This window comes from Coregonus clupeaformis, chromosome 23 (genome assembly GCF_020615455.1).
Source record: "Coregonus clupeaformis isolate EN_2021a chromosome 23, ASM2061545v1, whole genome shotgun sequence".
Lineage (NCBI taxonomy): Eukaryota > Metazoa > Chordata > Actinopteri > Salmoniformes > Salmonidae > Coregonus > Coregonus clupeaformis.
The window spans coordinates 51,879,703-51,900,073 of record NC_059214.1 but is presented as its reverse complement, the minus strand read 5'-3'; the positions used below and the strand labels follow the sequence as shown (position 1 = coordinate 51,900,073).

Here is a 20,371-nt window from a genome sequence, read left to right as displayed (position 1 = left end):
TGAACTATAGCTCTCTGTCTCCCTCCTCTCTCTGTGATCTATAGCTCTCTGTCTCCCTCCTCTCTCTGATCTATAGCTCTCTGTCTCCCTCCTCTCTCTGTGAACTATAGCTCTCTGTCTCCCTCCTCTCTCTGTGAACTATAGCTCTCTGTCTCCCTCCTCTCTCTGTGAACTATAGCTCTCTGTCTCCCTCCTCTCTCTGTGATCTATAGCTCTCTGTCTACCTCCTCTCTCTGTGAACTATAGCTCTCTGTCTCCCTCCTCTCTCTGTGAACTATAGCTCTCTGTCTCCCTCCTCTCTCTGATCTATAGCTCTCTGTCTCCCTCCTCTCTCTGTGAACTATAGCTCTCTGTCTCCCTCCTCTCTCTGTGAACTATAGCTCTCTGTCTCCCTCCTCTCTCTGTGAACTATAGCTCTCTTTCTCCCTCCTCTCTCTGTGATCTATAGCTCTCTGTCTCCCTCCTCTCTCTGTGAACTATAGCTCTCAGTCTCCCTCCTCTCTCTGTGAACTATAGCTCTCTGTCTCCCTCCTCTCTCTCTGTGAACTATAGCTCTCTGTCTCCCTCCTCTCTCTGTGAACTATAGCTCTCTGTCTCCCTCCTCTCTGTGATCTATAGCTCTCTGTCTCCCTCCTCTCTGTGATCTATAGCTCTCTGTCTCCCTCCTCTCTGTGATCTATAGCTCTCTGTCTCCCTCCTCTCTCTGTGAACTATAGCTCTCTGTCTCCCTCCTCTCTCTGTGAACTATAGCTCTCTGTCTCCCTCCTCTCTCTGTGAACTATAGCTCTCTGTCTCCCTCCTCTCTGTGATCTATAGCTCTCTGTCTCCCTCCTCTCTGTGATCTATAGCTCTCTGTCTCCCTCCTCTCTCTGTGATCTATAGCTCTCTGTCTCCCTCCTCTCTCTGTGAACTATAGCTCTCTGTCTCCCTCCTCTCTCTGTGATCTATAGCTCTCTGTCTCCCTCCTCTCTGTGATCTATAGCTCTCTGTCTCCCTCCTCTCTCTGTGAACTATAGCTCTCTGTCTCCTTCCTCTCTCTGTGATCTATAGCTCTCTGTCTCCCTCCTCTCTCTGATCTATAGCTCTCTGTCTCCCTCCTCTCTGTGATCTATAGCTCTCTGTCTCCCTCCTCTCTCTGTGATCTATAGCTCTCTGTCTCCCTCCTCTCTCTGTGAACTATAGCTCTCTGTCTCCCTCCTCTCTCTGTGATCTATAGCTCTCTGTCTCCCTCCTCTCTCTCTGTGAACTATAGCTCTCTGTCTCCCTCCTCTCTCTGATCTATAGCTCTCTGTCTCCCTCCTCTCTCTGTGATCTATAGCTCTCTGTCTCCTTCCTCTCTCTGTGAACTATAGCTCTCTGTCTCCCTCCTCTCTCTGTGATCTATAGCTCTCTGTCTCCCTCCTCTCTCTGTGAACTATAGCTCTCTGTCTCCCTCCTCTCTCTGTGATCTATAGCTCTCTGTCTCCCTCCTCTCTCTGTGAACTATAGCTCTCTGTCTCCCTCCTCTCTCTGTGAACTATAGCTCTCTGTCTCCCTCCTCTCTCTGATCTATAGCTCTCTGTCTCCCTCCTCTCTCTGATCTATAGCTCTCTGTCTCCCTCCTCTCTCTCTGTGATCTATAGCTCTCTGTCTCCCTCCTCTCTCTCTGCAATCCATAGGTTGCAATAAAACAATCATGTTTCACACAAGTGTCACACCATGTGATATAGATCATCATACAATCAAAAATCAAAATACCAAAAGACAATCCTAATACTTCTTCTTGTAACTTTAGGACGCAACTTAACGACCAATGTGTCTCAGGTCATTAGATAAAGTTGTCCTTCTCTCTTCACCGTTCTTTAAAGACTGATAACAGCCTGTAATAACAAAACATCAAATGCCGTAGCAGACGACCTGAACTGAAGGTGTTAAGACTGTTGACACTAAATTAATGTCTAAAAATGGCACGAGAACAAGATGTCTACAGGGTGATAAAACTAAAGCTGATCATAACAAAGACAGAGGTTCTAAAACTGAACTAAAACTGTCCACGATACTCTACGCCACTGTTTTCACATAATGCAGGCAGGCAGAGCAAGCCGAGCACTGTCTGACAAGCTAGAATCAACATTCTAAAACTCATTATCTAACTTCCATCATAACCAAAAACAAATCTAGATTAATTTTCTTTTAATCTTTTTTTGGGATAGGCATTAGATTGATATGTTTTGATATCGTTCAGCACCCACTGAATGGTCCACTGGCAGCAGAACAGCTCTGCGAGAAAGGTCTTAGATGGGTTAGGGTCCAAGCCCAGATTGACAGTAGGAGTTCAGATCCAAGCCCAGACTGACGGTAGGTGTTCAGGTCCAAGCCCAGACTGACGGTAGGTGTTCAGGTCCAAGCCCAGACTGACGGTAGGTGTTCAGGTCCAAGCCCAGACTGACGGTAGGTGTTCAGGTCCAAGCCCAGACTGACGGTAGGTGTTCAGGTCCAAGCCCAGACTGACGGTAGGTGTTCAGGTCCAAGCCCAGACTGACGGTAGGTGTTCAGGTCCAAGCCCAGACTGACGGTAGGTGTTCAGGTCCAAGCCCAGACTGACGGTAGGTGTTCAGGTCCAAGCCCAGACTGACGGTAGGTGTTCAGGTCCAAGCCCAGACTGACGGTAGGTGTTTAGGTCCAACCCCAGACCTCTGCGGTCCAGTGGCCAGTACATGGAGCATCATGGCAGGTAAGAGTGGTTCATTCAAAAGCTTTGATTGATCAGGGCCTCTCCTGCAGGCAGAGAAGAGACCCCCGAGGGGGGAAAGGGTCTAGCGGGGGTTTCTGTCTGTATGTCCGTGTCATCAAGCATTAAGCACAGGTCCTTGGGTTGGAACAGCCCTAGGGCTTGAAGCACAAGACCTTCCGGTGGAGGAAGGTGCCCTAGGTCTCGGAGCAGCAGCGCTGCTGGTTGATCTTGACCTTGTGTTTGATCCCGTCGTACAGCTCGAAGTTGTAGTTCTCCAGCGTGGTGGAGCTCCGTGACGGCAGGCCGCTGTAGTAGCAGGTGCAGTAGAGCAGCAGGCCGCCACACACCGCCCCCAGCAGTACCCCCAGGGAGGACATGACGATGATGGTGACCAGGATGGGGTCCAGGGTGTACAGCCAGGAGTTGTCCTTTTCCGAGACACGCGTCACAGGGGGGTCCATGGACGGGCCGGGGGTACTCCACTCTGGGAAGGGAAAACCTGGAGATAGGAGACAACATCACAAGACCCTTTGACACCCAGGCAGTTCATATGAAAAGTACTATACTTTACATGTAACCCAAGGACAGTTCATATGTGTCATGGATACTTTACAGGTGAGTACAATGTAGTTTTGTCCACAATGACTTTATTTGTATTGTATTTAGTTATTTAACCTATATAATTCAATGAAGAACAGACTGTCATTTGAAAAGACTTGCTTTCGTAACTTGCTATTCCCACTTAATTCTGTCAGGAATAGTGTTACGTTAAAGGTCCTGAACAGCCATTCTGAAAAGTATTTTTCCTCTCATGGCTAACTACCAGGAAGTTTGAAAAGACAGGCTGAGTGGGCGGGCTCGCCTTGACTGACAGCTCTTTGAAACGTCTATGTCAAGCAACTTGGATGCAGTGAGCAGTGCTGCAGTAAAATCATCTCAAGCTAATTTGATTATACACAAAGCAACTGAAACAACATTGAACTTGCATCAATGCTATAAAAAATGTTTATACAACTCCCGTTTGGCATGTCTCTTGCGATGCGGTTCACAGCAGCACTGATGGATGCGTCAGAGTTTTGAACGACTCTTCCTCCCCTTTTGTTCTATGCTGGCTGAAGACCTACAGTAGCTAGCCAGTAACTAGCTAACACCAGATACAGATGAAGACCTACAGTAGATAGCCAGTAACTAGCTAACACCAGATACAGATGAAGACCTACAGTAGATAGCCAGTAACTAGCTAACACCAGATACAGATGAAGACCTACAGTAGATAGCCAGTAACTAGCTAACACCAGATACAGATGAAGACCTACAGTAGATAGCCAGTAACTAGCTAACACCAGATACAGATGAAGACCTACAGTAGCTAGCCAGTAACTAGCTAACACCAGATACAGATGAAGACCTACAGTAGCTAGCCAGTAACTAGCTAACACCAGATACAGATGAAGACCTACAGTAGATAGCCAGTAACTAGCTAACACCAGATACAGACCTACAGTAGATAGCCAGTAACTAGCTAACACCAGATACAGATGAAGACCTACAGTAGATAGCCAGTTACTAGCTAACACCAGATACAGACCTACAGTAGATAGCCAGTAACTAGCTAACACCAGATACAGATGAAGACCTACAGTAGCTAGCCAGTAACTAGCTAACACCAGATACAGATGAAGACCTACAGTAGATAGCCAGTAACTAGCTAACACCAGATACAGATGAAGACCTACAGTAGATAGCCAGTAACTAGCTAACACCAGATACAGATGCAGACCTACAGTAGATAGCCAGTAACTAGCTAATGCCAGAATCAGATTAAAGGGGAAACATAGAAGTACCTTTGCCATAGATTAATAGGGTCAACTGTTAATTATATTTGCTGACACCCTACAGTCAAACTTTGGCACCAGAGTAGAGTATGTTTTACTGCTAACCTACAAAGCATTACATGGGCTTGCTCCTACTATCTCTCCGATTTGGTCCTGCCGTACATACTTACACGTACGCTTCGGTCACAAGACGCAGGCCTCCTTATTGTTCCTGGAAACAGCTGCAGGCAGGGCTTTCCCTATAGAGCTAAATTTTTAAGGAATGGTCTGCCTATCCATGTGAGAGACGCAGACTCTGTCTCGACTTTTAAGTCCTAACTGAAGACTCATCTCTTCAGTAGGTCCTATGATTGAGTGTAGTCTGGCCCAGGGGTGGCGAAGGTGAACGGAAAGGCACTGGAGCGACAAACCGCCCTTGCTGTCTCTGCCCTGGCCGGCTCCCCTCTCTCCACTGGGATCCTCTGCCTCTGACCCTATTACGGGGGCTGAGTCACTGGCTTACTGGTGCTCTTCCATGCCGTCCCTAGGAGGGGCGCATCACGTCGTGACAGGCTTTTTTCCGCCATAATCTATTTGAGTGGGTTGAGTAAATGATGTGATCTTTCTGTCTGGTTTTTGCGGCCCCTTCAGGCTTGTGAGGTGGGGGAGATCTGCGTGGGCTGTACTCAGCCTTGTCTCAGAGTAGTAAGTCAGTGGTCTGTTGATATCCTTCTGGTGGTGTGGGGGCCTGTGCTTTGGAACAGTAAATGGGTGGGGTTACATCCTGCCTGGCTGGCCCTACGTGGGGTATATTCAGACGGGACCACAGTGTGGTTACCAGCCTATTAAACTCCAACGTGTGGTTTATATATACACACGCGGTCTGCAACATCACATAATCAGATTGTCATTGCCATAGCACAGATGTCTTACCTCCATTCATACGTTCCCTGCTGTTGAAAAGTGGTTCATTTCCAAAGTCAATAGGTCTCCAATCTGAAGGAAAGACAATGAACCAGGTTAACATGAGAACGGACCAGACTTTATACAGTAGTTAGTTAACCAGTTAGTTCACCAATTAGTTCACCAGTTAGTTCACCAGTTAGTTAACCAGTTAGTTCACCAGTTAGTTAACCAGTTAGTTCACCAGTTAGTTCACCAGTTAGTTCACCAGTTAGTTCACCAATAGTGAATGGATGTCATGATCAAATGACAGAGTTATTTAAAGTGATCTTGTAGAGATGTTTCTCATTTAGTGTAACGTGACTATTCATTCACATGGGGGCAAGAACATAACTCAACATGGTTTGACATCAAGAACATACATGTGATGACCGTCTGAAACCTGACGTGATGTTTATACTAACCAAACCAGGGAAGATCATGCTTTAGGAGGCCATTTGTTTTTAGAAACATATCCCTTTATTAGCACATTCCAATAGCACAATATCATATTTCCAAGACCATGAAATTCAACAGGCTAAAATATTCCTTATATCTTTGAAACAGGCTGTGGTGCAGCATGGGTAATGTAGATAACAGTTAAAAGGACACACACAGTCAAGTCAAGGCCCTACATTCACAAAGAAGACTTAGCAATGGGCACACAGTAAATAACAAAGGTTGCATCTGAAATAACACCTTATTCTCTATAGTAGTGTTACTATTTAAATGACTCTATTCTCTATAGTAGTGTTACTATTTAAATGACTCTATTCTCTATAGTAGTGTTACTATTTAAATGACTCTATTCTCTATAGTAGTGTTACTATTTAAATGACTCTATTCTCTATAGTAGTGTTACTATTTAAATGACTCTATTCTCTATAGTAGTGTTACTATTTAAATGACTCTATTCTCTATAGTAGTGTTACTATTTAAATGACTCTATTCTCTATAGTAGTGTTACTATTTAAATGACTCTATTCTCTATAGTAGTGTTACTATTTAAATGACTCTATTCTCTATAGTAGTGTTACTATTTAAATGACTCTATTCTCTATAGTAGTGTTACTATTTAAATGACTCTATTCTCTATAGTAGTGTTACTATTTAAATGACTCTATTCTCTATAGTAGTGTTACTATTTAAATGACTCTATTCTCTATAGTAGTGTTACTATTTAAATGACTCTATTCTCTATAGTAGTGTTACTATTTAAATGACTCTATTCTCTATAGTAGTGTTACTATTTAAATGACTCTATTCTCTATAGTAGTGTTACTATTTAAATGACTCTATTCTCTATAGTAGTGTTACTATTTAAATGACTCTATTCTCTATAGTAGTGTTACTATTTAAATGACTCTATTCTCTATAGTAGTGTTACTATTTAAATGACTCTATTCTCTATAGTAGTGTTACTATTTAAATGACTCTATTCTCTATAGTAGTGTTACTATTTATTATTAGTGTAGGGTAACACAGTAAGAACCATTAGAGACGCCGAGGCCAGCCTGAAGGTAAGACAACCCTGACAGAACTTTTACTAGTTTGGTATTGATCTTTGAATCTATGACATCCTTGAATCTTTTATTCATTTTTTTTTTTAAACATTAGTTAAGAACAGTGAGAATGAAACAGAAACAGAGAAAACATTAAATGGACACATTGTGTAGAATCTTCATCACTAGACGTGTAGATCCTCTCCATGCTCAGCAGTGGAGCATATTATAGGGGCCCTAACATCGTAAAACTATTTTCTGTCTACTTCCACACTGAGTTGTAGAAGAATGAGAGAGCTTTACTCAGGCAGAGCCATGGACGGCTGCTATGCACCATATGGCCTGTTCCGTTCGAGACCCCTCTGAGTGCTCATTAATATTACTTTGAGGAGTATCGTCCCAAATGGTACCCTATTACCTATAGTGACCCAGGAACGGAGGGGTCTGGTCAAACGTAATGAGGGAATAGGGTGCAATTTGGGATGCAGCCCCGAAGTGACAAGGAAAAAAGTGCTTACTGCAGACCTAATAAATGTGATCAGATCCATTAACTAATTAGAATTATTAAAATACTTTAAACAAATCTCATCTCAGAGAAGGGAAGGGATGCAAGAAGCCATGGCTGATTTAAAAGCACCGTGACAACATGCCATTTCTTTCTCTCCATATCGAAAGTTAGCAAAAAGAAAATGAAAAACAATAAATAAACATGGAGATACATTAAAGTCATTGATTAGAAGCTGAAGGCAGCAAAGCTTCGAGCTGTATATGGATTGATAATGTGACACTCTGGCTCCACGGACCTTGATATTTGAGCCAGGGTTGTTTAGTTTCATTGTTTGGGTGTATTTCTATGTTGGGGATTTCTGGTTGTGCATTTTCTATGTTTGGTTAATTGTTCTTGATTAGTCGTATGACTCCCAATCGGAGGTAACGAGTGTCAGCTGTCGGCTCGTTATCTCTGATTGGGAGCCATATTTATACTGTGTGAGTTCACTTTGTGTTGTGGGTTATTGTTTCTTTGTTGCTGTTAGTAGTATTCAGTATAGAACTTCACGGATCGTCATTTGTTGTTTTCTTCGTGGTTGCTTTAAGTTAATAAAGTCATCATGTTCACTCGCAACGCTGCGCATTGGTCTCCTCCTTCAGACGATCGTGACAGAATAACCCACCAAAAAAGGACCAAGCAGCGCGTCCAGGAGCAAGGGGTCTGGACACAGGAGTTATGGATGCCTCCTAAGGACTTTTGGACATGGGAGGAGATTCGGGCTGGAAAGGGTCCTTGGGCACAACCGGAGGAACATCATCGCCCTCGTGAAGAGCTGGAGGCAGCTGCAGCCGAGAGGAGGTGGTCTGAGGAGGAATATCACCGCCCTCGTGAAGAGCTGGAGGCAGCTGCAGCCGAGAGGAGGTGGTATGAAGAGGAAGCGCGGAGTCGAGGCTGGAAGCCCGTGGTTACTCCCCAAAACATTTTTTGGGGGGGGGCACATGAGCTAGGCGCCTGGGCAGCAGGAGGCTGCCACAGGGAGAAAAGGAGAGAAGGCTATCGGATTACGGGAGCCATTGGCGAGTAGAGGGAGGGAAGTTGTTGTGGCACGGCATGAGAGACTGAAGTGTGTTCCCAGTCTGGTCCGGTCCGTTCTTGATCCCCAGTTAAGGCCAGTGGTGGGTGTTCCCGGTACGGTCCGGCCTGTTCTACTCCACGCACCAGGTCCACGATGTGCGTCGCCAGCCGGCCTGAACTGGCCGTCTGCCCAACGGCGCCTGAACTGCCCGTCTGCTCAACGCCGTCTGAACTGCCCGTCTGCCCAACGCCGTCTGAACTGCCCGTCTGCCCAACGGCGCCTGAACTGCCCGTCTGCCCAACGCCGTCTGAACTGCCCGTCTGCCCAACGCCGTCTGAACTGCCCGTCTGCCCAACGCCGTCTGAACTGTCCGTCTGCCCAACGCCGTCTGAACTGCCCGTCTGTACTGAGCCTTCAGAGCCTTCCGCCAGACAGGATCAGCCAGAGCCTTCCGCCAGCCATGAGCAGCCAGACCCGTCAGCCAGCCATGAGCAGCCAGATCCGTCAGCCAGCCATGAGCAGCCAGATCCGTCAGCCAGCCATGAGCAGCCAGATCCGTCAGCCAGCCATGAGCAGCCAGATCCGTCAGCCAGCCATGAGCAGCCAGACCCGTCAGCCAGCCATGAGCAGCCAGACCCGTCAGCCAGCCATGAGCAGCCAGATCCGTCAGCCAGCCACGAGCAGCCAGATCCGTCAGCCAGCCATGAGCAGCCAGATCCGTCAGCCAGCCAGCGAGCAGCCAGATCCGTCAGCCCGCCAGGATCCGCCAGATCCGTCAGCCCGCCAGGATCCGCCAGAGCCGTCCAGCCAGGATCCGCCAGAGCTGTCCAGCCAGGATCCGCCAGAACCGTCTAGCCAGGATCCGCCAGAGCCGTCCAGCCAGGATCCGCCAGAGCCGTCCAGCCAGGATCCGCCAGAGCCGTCCAGCCAGGATCCGCCAGAGCCGTCCAGCCAGGATCCGCCAGAGCCGTCCAGCCAGGATCCGCCAGAGCCGTCCCAGCCTGGATCCGCCAGAGCCGTCCCGCCAGGATCCGCCAGAGCCGTCCCGCCAGGATCCGCCAGAGCCGTCCCGCCAGGATCCGCCAGAGCCAGCCAGCCAGGATCCGCCATCTAGTCAGGTACTGCCCCTTAGTCCGGTACTGCCCCGTAGTCCGGTGCCGCCCCTTAATCCAGTGGGGTTTAGTTGGGGGTGGTCATGAGGAAGGGGAATACGGAAGCGGATAGTGACTAAGGTGGGGGTGGGGACCACGACCTGGGCCAGAGCCGCCACCAGGGACAGACGCCCACCCAGACCCTCCCCGAGACTGTATGCTGGTGCGCCCGGAGGTCGCACCTTTAGGGGGTAATGTGACACTCTGGCTCCACGGACCTTGATATTTGAGCCAGGGTTGTTTAGTTTCATTGTTTGGGTGTATTTCTATGTTGGGGATTTCTGGTTGTGCATTTTCTATGTTTGGTTAATTGTTCTTGATTAGTCGTATGACTCCCAATCGGAGGTAACGAGTGTCAGCTGTCGGCTCGTTATCTCTGATTGGGAGCCATATTTATACTGTGTGAGTTCACTTTGTGTTGTGGGTTATTGTTTCTTTGTTGCTGTTAGTAGTATTCAGTATAGAACTTCACGGATCGTCATTTGTTGTTTTCTTCGTGGTTGCTTTAAGTTAATAAAGTCATCATGTTCACTCGCAACGCTGCGCATTGGTCTCCTCCTTCAGACGATCGTGACAGATAAATCATAGCTGTATGCTGCAATGGTGAGCTAAGATGGTTGGGACAAATCAAACGCTGTACAACATGAGCACAAAATCTATAATATCGAGAATTTCATGGTAAAGATTACACCCGTTGTATCCGGAGCATGTGACTAATAAAATAACATTTGATTTGAATCAAGAAAAATATTATTCTCAAAGGAAATTCTGGAGTGAAAACGTGTAATAGTAGACTAAATAGATAAACTGTATTCCAGATGAGATGGGACCAAGCACCATAGTGGTGCTATAGAATTGATAGCAAAGAACGATTATTGTGAAATCTGAAGTAGCCCTCCAAGATTCTAGAGCATCTAGCTAGTTATCCATTCTGTGAATACCATGTGTATGGTTACAATCATTTCCCAATTAGTTTAGCTGTGTTATTGTATGGGGTTAGAGAGATGGGGAGCATTTCTTCTCACACAGCTACATATATGTGTTACACTATGTCTTCTGAGCTGGGTCAGGTGGTCTCTCCCTCTCTCTCTGTGCCTCTCTGTGCTTCTCTCTGTCCGTCCGTCCGTACAGAACTTTCATGCAATTCAGGAAATATAAAACCTGTAATGTAATTGAATCTTCTGAAGTTTGTAATTACCACTTTCAAATTTCAGACATGAAATTTATGAAAAATGTATCAATCCTTATGAAAATGTCCATTAATCCACATAATAATTCACATCTCCTGTTGCTGCAGGATTATTTTTCTGCTGTAGCAAACTCGTTCAAATTAAGATCCTACATCTGTAAGTGGTATTGAGATGAACATCTCCAAAATGGACAACTGTGATGCGGTCCTCTAGACTTCAAAATGGATTTATAGGACAAGAAACAACCACAGCACATTTCTTTAAGTAATGAAACAACGAGAAAACAACTGTAATGTGGTTAAGTCCTGTACGCTTGTGAATATATTGAGCAATTAAATATCTCGCTTTTCCAATAGTATCAGTGTGTCTGTGATTGGTGGTTTCACCCCACTCCCTCTAACACAATCTGTGTCCCAAATGGCACCCTATTCCATATAGTGCACTACTACTGTATATAGGGAATGGGGTGCCATTTGGGACGAATCCACTATCACAGCTCTATCTTAATGTTCTATTAAACTGTGGATATATCATAGGAAATAGAGGCATGTTCAATAACTCAAAAACAAGGTTTTGGTAGAGTAGACAAAAACATGGTAGAGAGTAGACAACAACATGGTAGAGAGTAGACAACAACATGGTAGAGAGTAGACAACAACATGGTAGAGAGTAGACAACAACATGGTAGAGTAGACAACAACATGGTAGAGAGTTGACAACAACACGGTAGAGAGTTGACAACAACATGGTAGAGAGTAGACAACAACATGGTAGAGTAGACAACAACATGGTAGAGAGTAGACAACAACATGGTAGAGAGTTGACAACAACATGGTAGAGAGTAGACAACAACATGGTAGAGAGTAGACAACAACATGGTAGAGAGTAGACAACAACATGGTAGAGTAGACAACAACATGGTAGAGAGTAGACAACAACATGGTAGAGTAGACAACAACATGGTAGAGAGTAGACAACAACATGGTAGAGAGTAGACAACAACATGGTAGAGTAGACAACAACATGGTAGAGTAGACAACAACATGGTAGAGAGTAGACAACAACATGGTAGAGAGTAGACAACAACATGGTAGAGTAGACAACAACATGGTAGAGAGTAGACAACAACATGGTAGAGAGTAGACAACAACATGGTAGAGTAGACAACAACATGGTAGAGAGTAGACAACAACATGGTAGAGAGTAGACAACAACATGGTAGAGTAGACAACAACATGGTAGAGAGTAGACAACAACATGGTAGAGAGTAGACAACAACATGGTAGAGAGTTGACAATAACATGGTAGAGAGTTGACAACAACATGGTAGAGTAGACAACAACATGGTAGAGTAGACAACAACATGGTAGAGAGTAGACAACAACATGGTAGAGAGTAGACAACAACATGGTAGAGTAGACAACAACATGGTAGAGTAGACAACAACATGGTAGAGTAGACAACAACATGGTAGAGAGTAGACAACAACATGGTAGAGTAGACAACAACACGGTAGAGAGTTGACAATAACATGGTAGAGAGTAGACAACAACATGGTAGAGTAGACAACAACATGGTAGAGAGTAGACAACAACATGGTAGAGAGTAGACAACAACATGGTAGAGAGTAGACAACAACATGGTAGAGAGTAGACAACAACATGGTAGAGTAGACAACAACATGGTAGAGAGTAGACAACAACATGGTAGAGAGTAGACAACAACATGGTAGAGAGTAGACAACAACATGGTAGAGAGTAGACAACAACATGGTAGAGAGTAGACAACAACATGATAGAGAGTAGACAACAACATGGTAGAGTATACAACAACATGGTAGAGTAGACAACAACATGGTAGAGTAGACAACAACATGGTAGAGAGTAGACAACAACATGGTAGAGAGTTGACAACAACATGGTAGAGAGTAGACAACAACATGGTAGAGAGTAGACAGCAACATGGTAGAGAGTAGACAACAACATGGTAGAGTAGACAACAACATGGTAGAGTAGACAACAACATGGTAGAGAGTAGACAACAACATGGTAGAGTAGACAACAACATGGTAGAGTAGATAACAACATGGTAGAGTAGACAACAACATGGTAGAGAGTAGACAACAACATGGTAGAGAGTAGACAACAACATGGTAGAGAGTAGACAACAACATGGTAGAGAGTAGACAACAGCATGGTAGAGTAGACAACAACATGGTAGAGAGTAGACAACAACATGGTAGAGAGTAGACAACAACATGGTAGAGAGTAGACAGCAACATGGTAGAGAGTAGACAACAACATGGTAGAGTAGACAACAACATGGTAGAGAGTAGACAACAACATGGTAGAGTAGACAACAACATGGTAGAGAGTAGACAACAACATGGTAGAGAGTAGACAACAACATTGTAGTGAGTAGACAACAACATGGTAGATAGTAGACAACAACATGGTAGAGAGTAGACAACAACATGGTAGAGTAGACAACAACATGGTAGAGAGTAGACAACAACATGGTAGAGAGTAGACAACAACATGGTAGAGAGGACACAGTGAACTGAACAACAACAGTTACAACAACATCGTATCGAGACGGTGCCATGGGTATACTTTGACTCAACTCATATTAAAAAAAATATACACCTTCTTATCAAACAGCGCCCGGTTTCCCAAAAGCATCTTAAGGCTACGTTCATCGTTAGAACATTCGTATAAGCTTAGTTAGATCTCCGAACTGTTTACCAAAATCATTGTTACTAAAGTTGCTCTTGAAAGCATTCGTTATTTATCGACTGCGTCAGACAACTCGTAGAACAGCTAAGTATGTCATTAGATGAGAGTAGACAACAACATGGTAGAGTAGACAACAACATGGTAGAGAGTAGACAACAACATGGTAGAGAGTAGACAACAACATGGTAGAGAGTTGACAATAACATGGTAGAGAGTTGACAACAACATGGTAGAGTAGACAACAACATGGTAGAGAGTTGACAATAACATGGTAGAGAGTAGACAACAACATGGTAGAGAGTTGACAATAACATGGTAGAGAGTAGACAACAACATGGTAGAGTAGACAACAACATGGTAGAGTAGACAACAACATGGTAGAGAGTAGACAACAACATGGTAGAGAGTAGACAACAACATGGTAGAGTAGACAACAACATGGTAGAGTAGACAACAACATGGTAGAGTAGACAACAACATGGTAGAGAGTAGACAACAACATGGTAGAGTAGACAACAACATGGTAGAGTAGACAACAACATGGTAGAGAGTAGACAACAACATGGTAGAGTAGACAACAACATGGTAGAGAGTAGACAACAACATGGTAGAGAGTAGACAACAACATTGTAGTGAGTAGACAGCAACATGGTAGAGAGTAGACAACAACATGGTAGAGTAGACAACAACATGGTAGAGAGTAGACAACAACATGGTAGAGTAGACAACAACATGGTAGAGAGTAGACAACAACATGGTAGAGAGTAGACAACAACATGGTAGAGTAGACAACAACATGGTAGAGTAGACAACAACATGGTAGAGAGTAGACAACAACATGGTAGAGAGTAGACAACAACATGGTAGAGTAGACAACAACATGGTAGAGAGTAGACAACAACATGGTAGAGAGTAGACAACAACATGGTAGAGTAGACAACAACATGGTAGAGAGTAGACAACAACATGGTAGAGAGTAGACAACAACATGGTAGAGTAGACAACAACATGGTAGAGAGTAGACAACAACATGGTAGAGAGTAGACAACAACATGGTAGAGAGTTGACAATAACATGGTAGAGAGTTGACAACAACATGGTAGAGTAGACAACAACATGGTAGAGAGTAGACAACAACATGGTAGAGAGTAGACAACAACATGGTAGAGTAGACAACAACATGGTAGAGTAGACAACAACATGGTAGAGTAGACAACAACATGGTAGAGAGTAGACAACAACATGGTAGAGTAGACAACAACACGGTAGAGAGTTGACAATAACATGGTAGAGAGTAGACAACAACATGGTAGAGTAGACAACAACATGGTAGAGAGTAGACAACAACATGGTAGAGAGTAGACAACAACATGGTAGAGAGTAGACAACAACATGGTAGAGAGTAGACAACAACATGGTAGAGTAGACAACAACATGGTAGAGAGTAGACAACAACATGGTAGAGAGTAGACAACAACATGGTAGAGAGTAGACAACAACATGGTAGAGAGTAGACAACAACATGGTAGAGAGTGTCACGATCGTCTGAAGAAGCGGACCAATACGCAGCGCGTGGAGTGAACATGATGACTTTATTTAATAAAGCAACCACAAAAACAACAAATGACGATAGTGAAGTCCTCTGTAACACTGACAGAAACATGGAACAAAAACCCACAAATACAATGAAAACCAACACAGTATAAATATGGCTCCCAATCAGAGATAACGAGCCGACAGCTGACACTCGTTACCTCCGATTGGGAGTCATTGACCAAACATAGAAAAACAACCTAGACTAACCAACATAGAAATACACCCAAGTGAAATGAACAACCCTGGCTCAAAAATCAAAGTCCATAGAGCCAGAGTGTCACAGTACCCCCCCCTAAAGGTGCGAACTCCGGGCGCACCAGCATACAGTCTAGGGGAGGGTCTGGGTGGGCGTCTGTCTATGGTGGCGGCTCAGGCACTGGTCGTGGTCCCCACCCCACCATAGTCACTACCCGCTTGTGTAACCTCCTCCACATGACCACCCCCCCAACTAAACCCCACAGGATTAAGGGGCATCACCGGACTCCAGGGGCAGCACCGGACTAAGGGGCAGCACCGGCCTAAGGGGCAGCACCGGACTAAGGGGCAGCACCGGGCTAAGGGGCAGCACCGGGCTAAGGAGCAGCACCGGGCTAAGGGGCAGCACCGGACTAAGGGGCAGCACCGGCCTAAGGGGCAGCACCGGACTAAGGGGCAGCACCGGGCTAAGGGGCAGCACCGGGCTAAGGAGCAGCACCGGGCTAAGGGGCAGTACCGGACTAAGGGGCAGCTCCGGACTGAATGGCGGATCCTGGCTGGCTGGCTCTGGCGGATCCTGGCTGGCTGGCGGATCCGGGCTGGACGGCTCTGGCGGATCCGGGCTGGACGGCTCTGGCGGATCCGGGCTGGACGGCTCTGGCGGATCCTGGCTGGACGGCTCTGGCGGATCCTGGCTGAACGGCTCTGGCGGATCCTGGCTGGACGGCTCTGGCGGATCCTGGCTGGACGGCTCTGGCGGATCCTGGCTGAACGGCTCTGGCGGATCCTGGCTGGACGGCTCTGGCGGATCCTGGCTGGACGGCTCTGGCGGATCCTGGCTGGACGGCTCTGGCGGATCCTGGCTGGACGGCTCTGGCGGATCCTGGCTGGACGGCTCTGGCGGATCCTGGCTGGACGGCTCTGGCGGATCCTGGCTGGACGGCTCTGGCGGATCCTGGCTGAACGGCTCTGGCGGATCCTGGCTGGACGGCTCTTTGCTGGCTGACGGGTCTGGCTGCTCATGGCTGGCTGACGGATCTGGCTGCTCATGGCTGGCTGACGGATCTGGCTGCTCATGGCTGGCTGACGGATCTGGCTGCTCATGGCTGGCTGACGGATCTGGCTGCTCATGGCTGGCTGACGGATCTGGCTGCTCATGGCTGGCTGACGGATCTGGCTGCTCATGGCTGGCTGACGGATCTGGCTGCTCATGGCTGGCTGACGGATCTGGCTGCTCATGGCTGGCTGACGGTGCTGGCTGGGCGGCTGGCGGTGGAGGCGGACCCCAGCCTCGAGAGTGATCATCACCTCCCGCAGGGCGGTTCCCATCTGCAGGAGCTGCTCTTGCTGGACCCGAACCTGGGCTTCCAGTCTTGTACGGGCTGCGTCGGCTCCTGCTGATTCCATCCGCTGGTGTATGATTCTGTCTGGCGGAAGGCTCTAGCGGCTCCTGTCTGGCGGAAGGCTCTAGCGGCTCCCGGTCTGGCGGACGGCTCTGAAGGCTCATGGCAGACGGGCGGCTTTGCAGGCTCAGTACAGACGGGCGGCTTATGCAGCGCTTGGCAGACGGGCAGTTCAGGCGCCATAGGGCAGACGGGCAGTACAGGCGCCGTTGAGCAGACGGGCAGTTCAGGCGCCCAAGCCATGTGCCCCCAAAAATTTTTTGGGGGTTGCCTCCCGTCCTTCCGACGATGGCCCTGCTGCTGTCGTTGCTCCTCTCCTGCCAGGTTCTCCCCCTTCATCGCCCTCCGGTACCGGACGGCCTCCTCCTGCGTTATCTGTCCCCAACCGAGGAGGACATCCACCAGCGTTTTCTCCTTACCCGGCGCTTCCTCCCCAAGAAATGTTTGGGTAGTACTCCCGGGCTTCCAGCCTTGCCTCCGTGCTTCCTCCTCATACCACTTCCTCTCTGCTTTAGCTGCCTCCAGCTCTTCACGAGGGCGGTGATATTCCTCCGGTTGTGCCCAAGGACCCTTTCCAGCCCGTATCTCCTCCCATGTCCACGAATCCTTTGGAGGCGTCCATAAATCCTGTGTAGGTAGGTCCTGTTGCCGTTTGTTACGCTGCTTGGTCCTTCTATGGTGGGTTTTTCTGTCACGATCGTCTGAAGAAGCGGACCAATACGCAGCGCGTGGAGTGAACATGATGACTTTATTTAATAAAGCAACCACAAAAACAACAAATGACGATAGTGAAGTCCTCTGTAACACTGACAGAAACATGGAACAAAAACCCACAAATACAATGAAAACCAACACAGTATAAATATGGCTCCCAATCAGAGATAACGAGCCGACAGCTGACACTCGTTACCTCCGATTGGGAGTCATTGACCAAACATAGAAAAACAACCTAGACTAACCAACATAGAAATACACCCAAGTGAAATGAACAACCCTGGCTCAAAAATCAAAGTCCATAGAGCCAGAGTGTCACAGAGAGTAGACAACAACATGGTAGAGAGTAGACAACAACATGATAGAGAGTAGACAACAACATGGTAGAGTATACAACAACATGGTAGAGTAGACAACAACATGGTAGAGTAGACAACAACATGGTAGAGAGTAGACAACAACATGGTAGAGAGTTGACAACAACATGGTAGAGAGTAGACAACAACATGGTAGAGAGTAAACAGCAACATGGTAGAGAGTAGACAACAACATGGTAGAGTAGACAACAACATGGTAGAGTAGACAACAACATGGTAGAGAGTAGACAACAACATGGTAGAGTAGACAACAACATGGTAGAGTAGATAACAACATGGTAGAGTAGACAACAACATGGTAGAGAGTTGACAACAACATGGTAGAGAGTAGACAACAACATGGTAGAGTAGACAACAACATGGTAGAGAGTAGACAACAACATGGTAGAGAGTAGACAACAACATGGTAGAGTAGACAACAACATGGTAGAGTAGACAACAACATGGTAGAGAGTAGACAACAACATGGTAGAGAGTAGACAACAACATGGTAGAGTAGACAACAACATGGTAGAGAGTAGACAACAACATGGTAGAGAGTAGACAACAACATTGTAGTGAGTAGACAACAACATGGTAGAGAGTAGACAACAACATGGTAGAGAGTAGACAACAACATGGTAGAGTAGACAACAACATGGTAGAGAGTAGACAACAACATGGTAGAGAGTAGACAACAACATGGTAGAGAGGACACAGTGAACTGAACAACAACAGTTACAACAACATCGTATCGAGACGGTGCCATGGGTATACTTTGACTCAACTCATATTAAAAAAAATATACACCTTCTTATCAAACAGCGCCCGGTTTCCCAAAAGCATCTTAAGGCTACGTTCATCGTTAGAACATTCGTATAAGCTTAGTTAGATCTCCGAACTGTTTACCAAAATCATTGTTACTAAAGTTGCTCTTGAAAGCATTCGTTATTTATCGACTGCGTCAGACAACTCGTAGAACAGCTAAGTATGTCATTAGATGATTTCTTTGCCCTCCCGCATCAATTTATACACAGAAGACATCTTATAAACACAAAATCAAGATGTTTATCTGTCTTTCTGTGACCCCAATAACTTCAGAATGAAATTCACAGTGACTACAAATACAAAGCGCCCATTTCTTTGCATAACAAGCGAAGAATATAAAGATGCTTCAAATGAAAATCCAGATGACTGTATTAAAATATACAGTGCATTCAGAAAGTATTCAGACCCATTGACTTTTTTCACATTTTGTTACGACAAAGCAAAAACAGTTTTTTAGACATTTTAGCAAATGTATTAAAAATAAAAAACAGAAATACCTTATTTACATAAGTATTCAGACCCTTTGCTATGAGACTCGAAATTGAGCTCAGTTGCATCCTGTTTCCATTGATCATCCTTGAGATGTTTCTACAATTTGATTGGAGTCCACCTGTGGTAAATTCAATTGATAGGACATGATTTGGAAAGGCACACACCTGTCTATATAAGGTCCCACAGTTGACAGTGCAAGTCAGAGCAAAAACCAAGCCATGAGGTTGAAGGAATTGTCAGTTGAGCGCCGAGACAGGATTGTATCTAGTCACAGATTTGGGGAAGGGTTCCAAAAAATGTCTGCAGCATTGAAGGTCCCCAAGAACACAGTGGCCTCCATCATTCTTAAATGGAAGAAGATTGGAACCACCAAGACTTGGCAGCCCAGCCAAACTGAGCAATTGGACAACCATCAGGCCTTTATGGTAGAGTGGCCAGACGGAATCCACTCCTCAGTAAAAGGCACATGACAGCCCACTTAGAGTTTGCAAAAAGGCACCTAAAGGACTCTGACCATGAGAAACAAGATTCTCTGGTCTGATAAAACCAAGATTCAACTCTTTGGCCTGAATGCCAAGCGTCACGTCTGGAGGAAACCTGGCACCATCTCTACCGTGAAGCATGGTGGTGTGAGCATCATGCTGTGGGGATGTTTTTCAGCGGCAGGGACTGGGAGACTAGTCAGGATCGAGGGAAAGATGAACGGAGCAAAGTACAGCGAGATCCTTGATGAAAACCTGCTCCAGGACCTCAGACTGGGGCGAAGGTTCACCTTCCAACAGGACAACAACCCTAAGCACACAGCCAAGACAATGCAGGAGTGGCTTCAGGACAAGTCTCTGAATGTCCTTGAGTGGCCCAGCCAGAGCCCGGACTTGAACCCGATCGAACATCTCTGGAGAGACCTGAAAATAGCTGTGCAGCGACGCTCCCCATCCAACCTGACAAAGCTTGAGAGGATCTGCAGAGAAGAATGGGAGAATACAGGTGTGCCAAGCTTGTAGCGTCATACCCAAGAAGAATTGAGGCTGTAATCGCTGCCAAAGGTGCTTCAACAAATTACTGAGTAAAGGGTCTGAATACTTTAGTAAATGTGTTTTATTTATTTTTAATACATTTGCAAACATTTCTAAAAAACTGTTTTTGCTTTGTCATTATGGGATATTGTGTGTAGA

General features: G+C 46.1%; 1 protein-coding gene across 1 annotated transcript in view; it reads right to left on the bottom strand.

Moving 5' to 3' along the window:
* Positions 1-2,155: 2,155 nt before the first annotated feature.
* Positions 2,156-20,371, bottom strand: part of LOC121536418 (neuropilin-2) — a 282,808-nt gene continuing 264,592 nt past the window's right edge. The window contains exons 17-18 of the mRNA XM_041843674.1: positions 5,461-5,523; positions 2,156-3,212 (exon numbers count right to left, since the gene is read on the bottom strand). Of these exons, the coding sequence (XP_041699608.1) occupies positions 2,908-3,212; positions 5,461-5,523 (368 nt within the window). The 3' untranslated portion in view covers positions 2,156-2,907. The remainder of the gene's footprint in view (positions 3,213-5,460; positions 5,524-20,371) is intronic.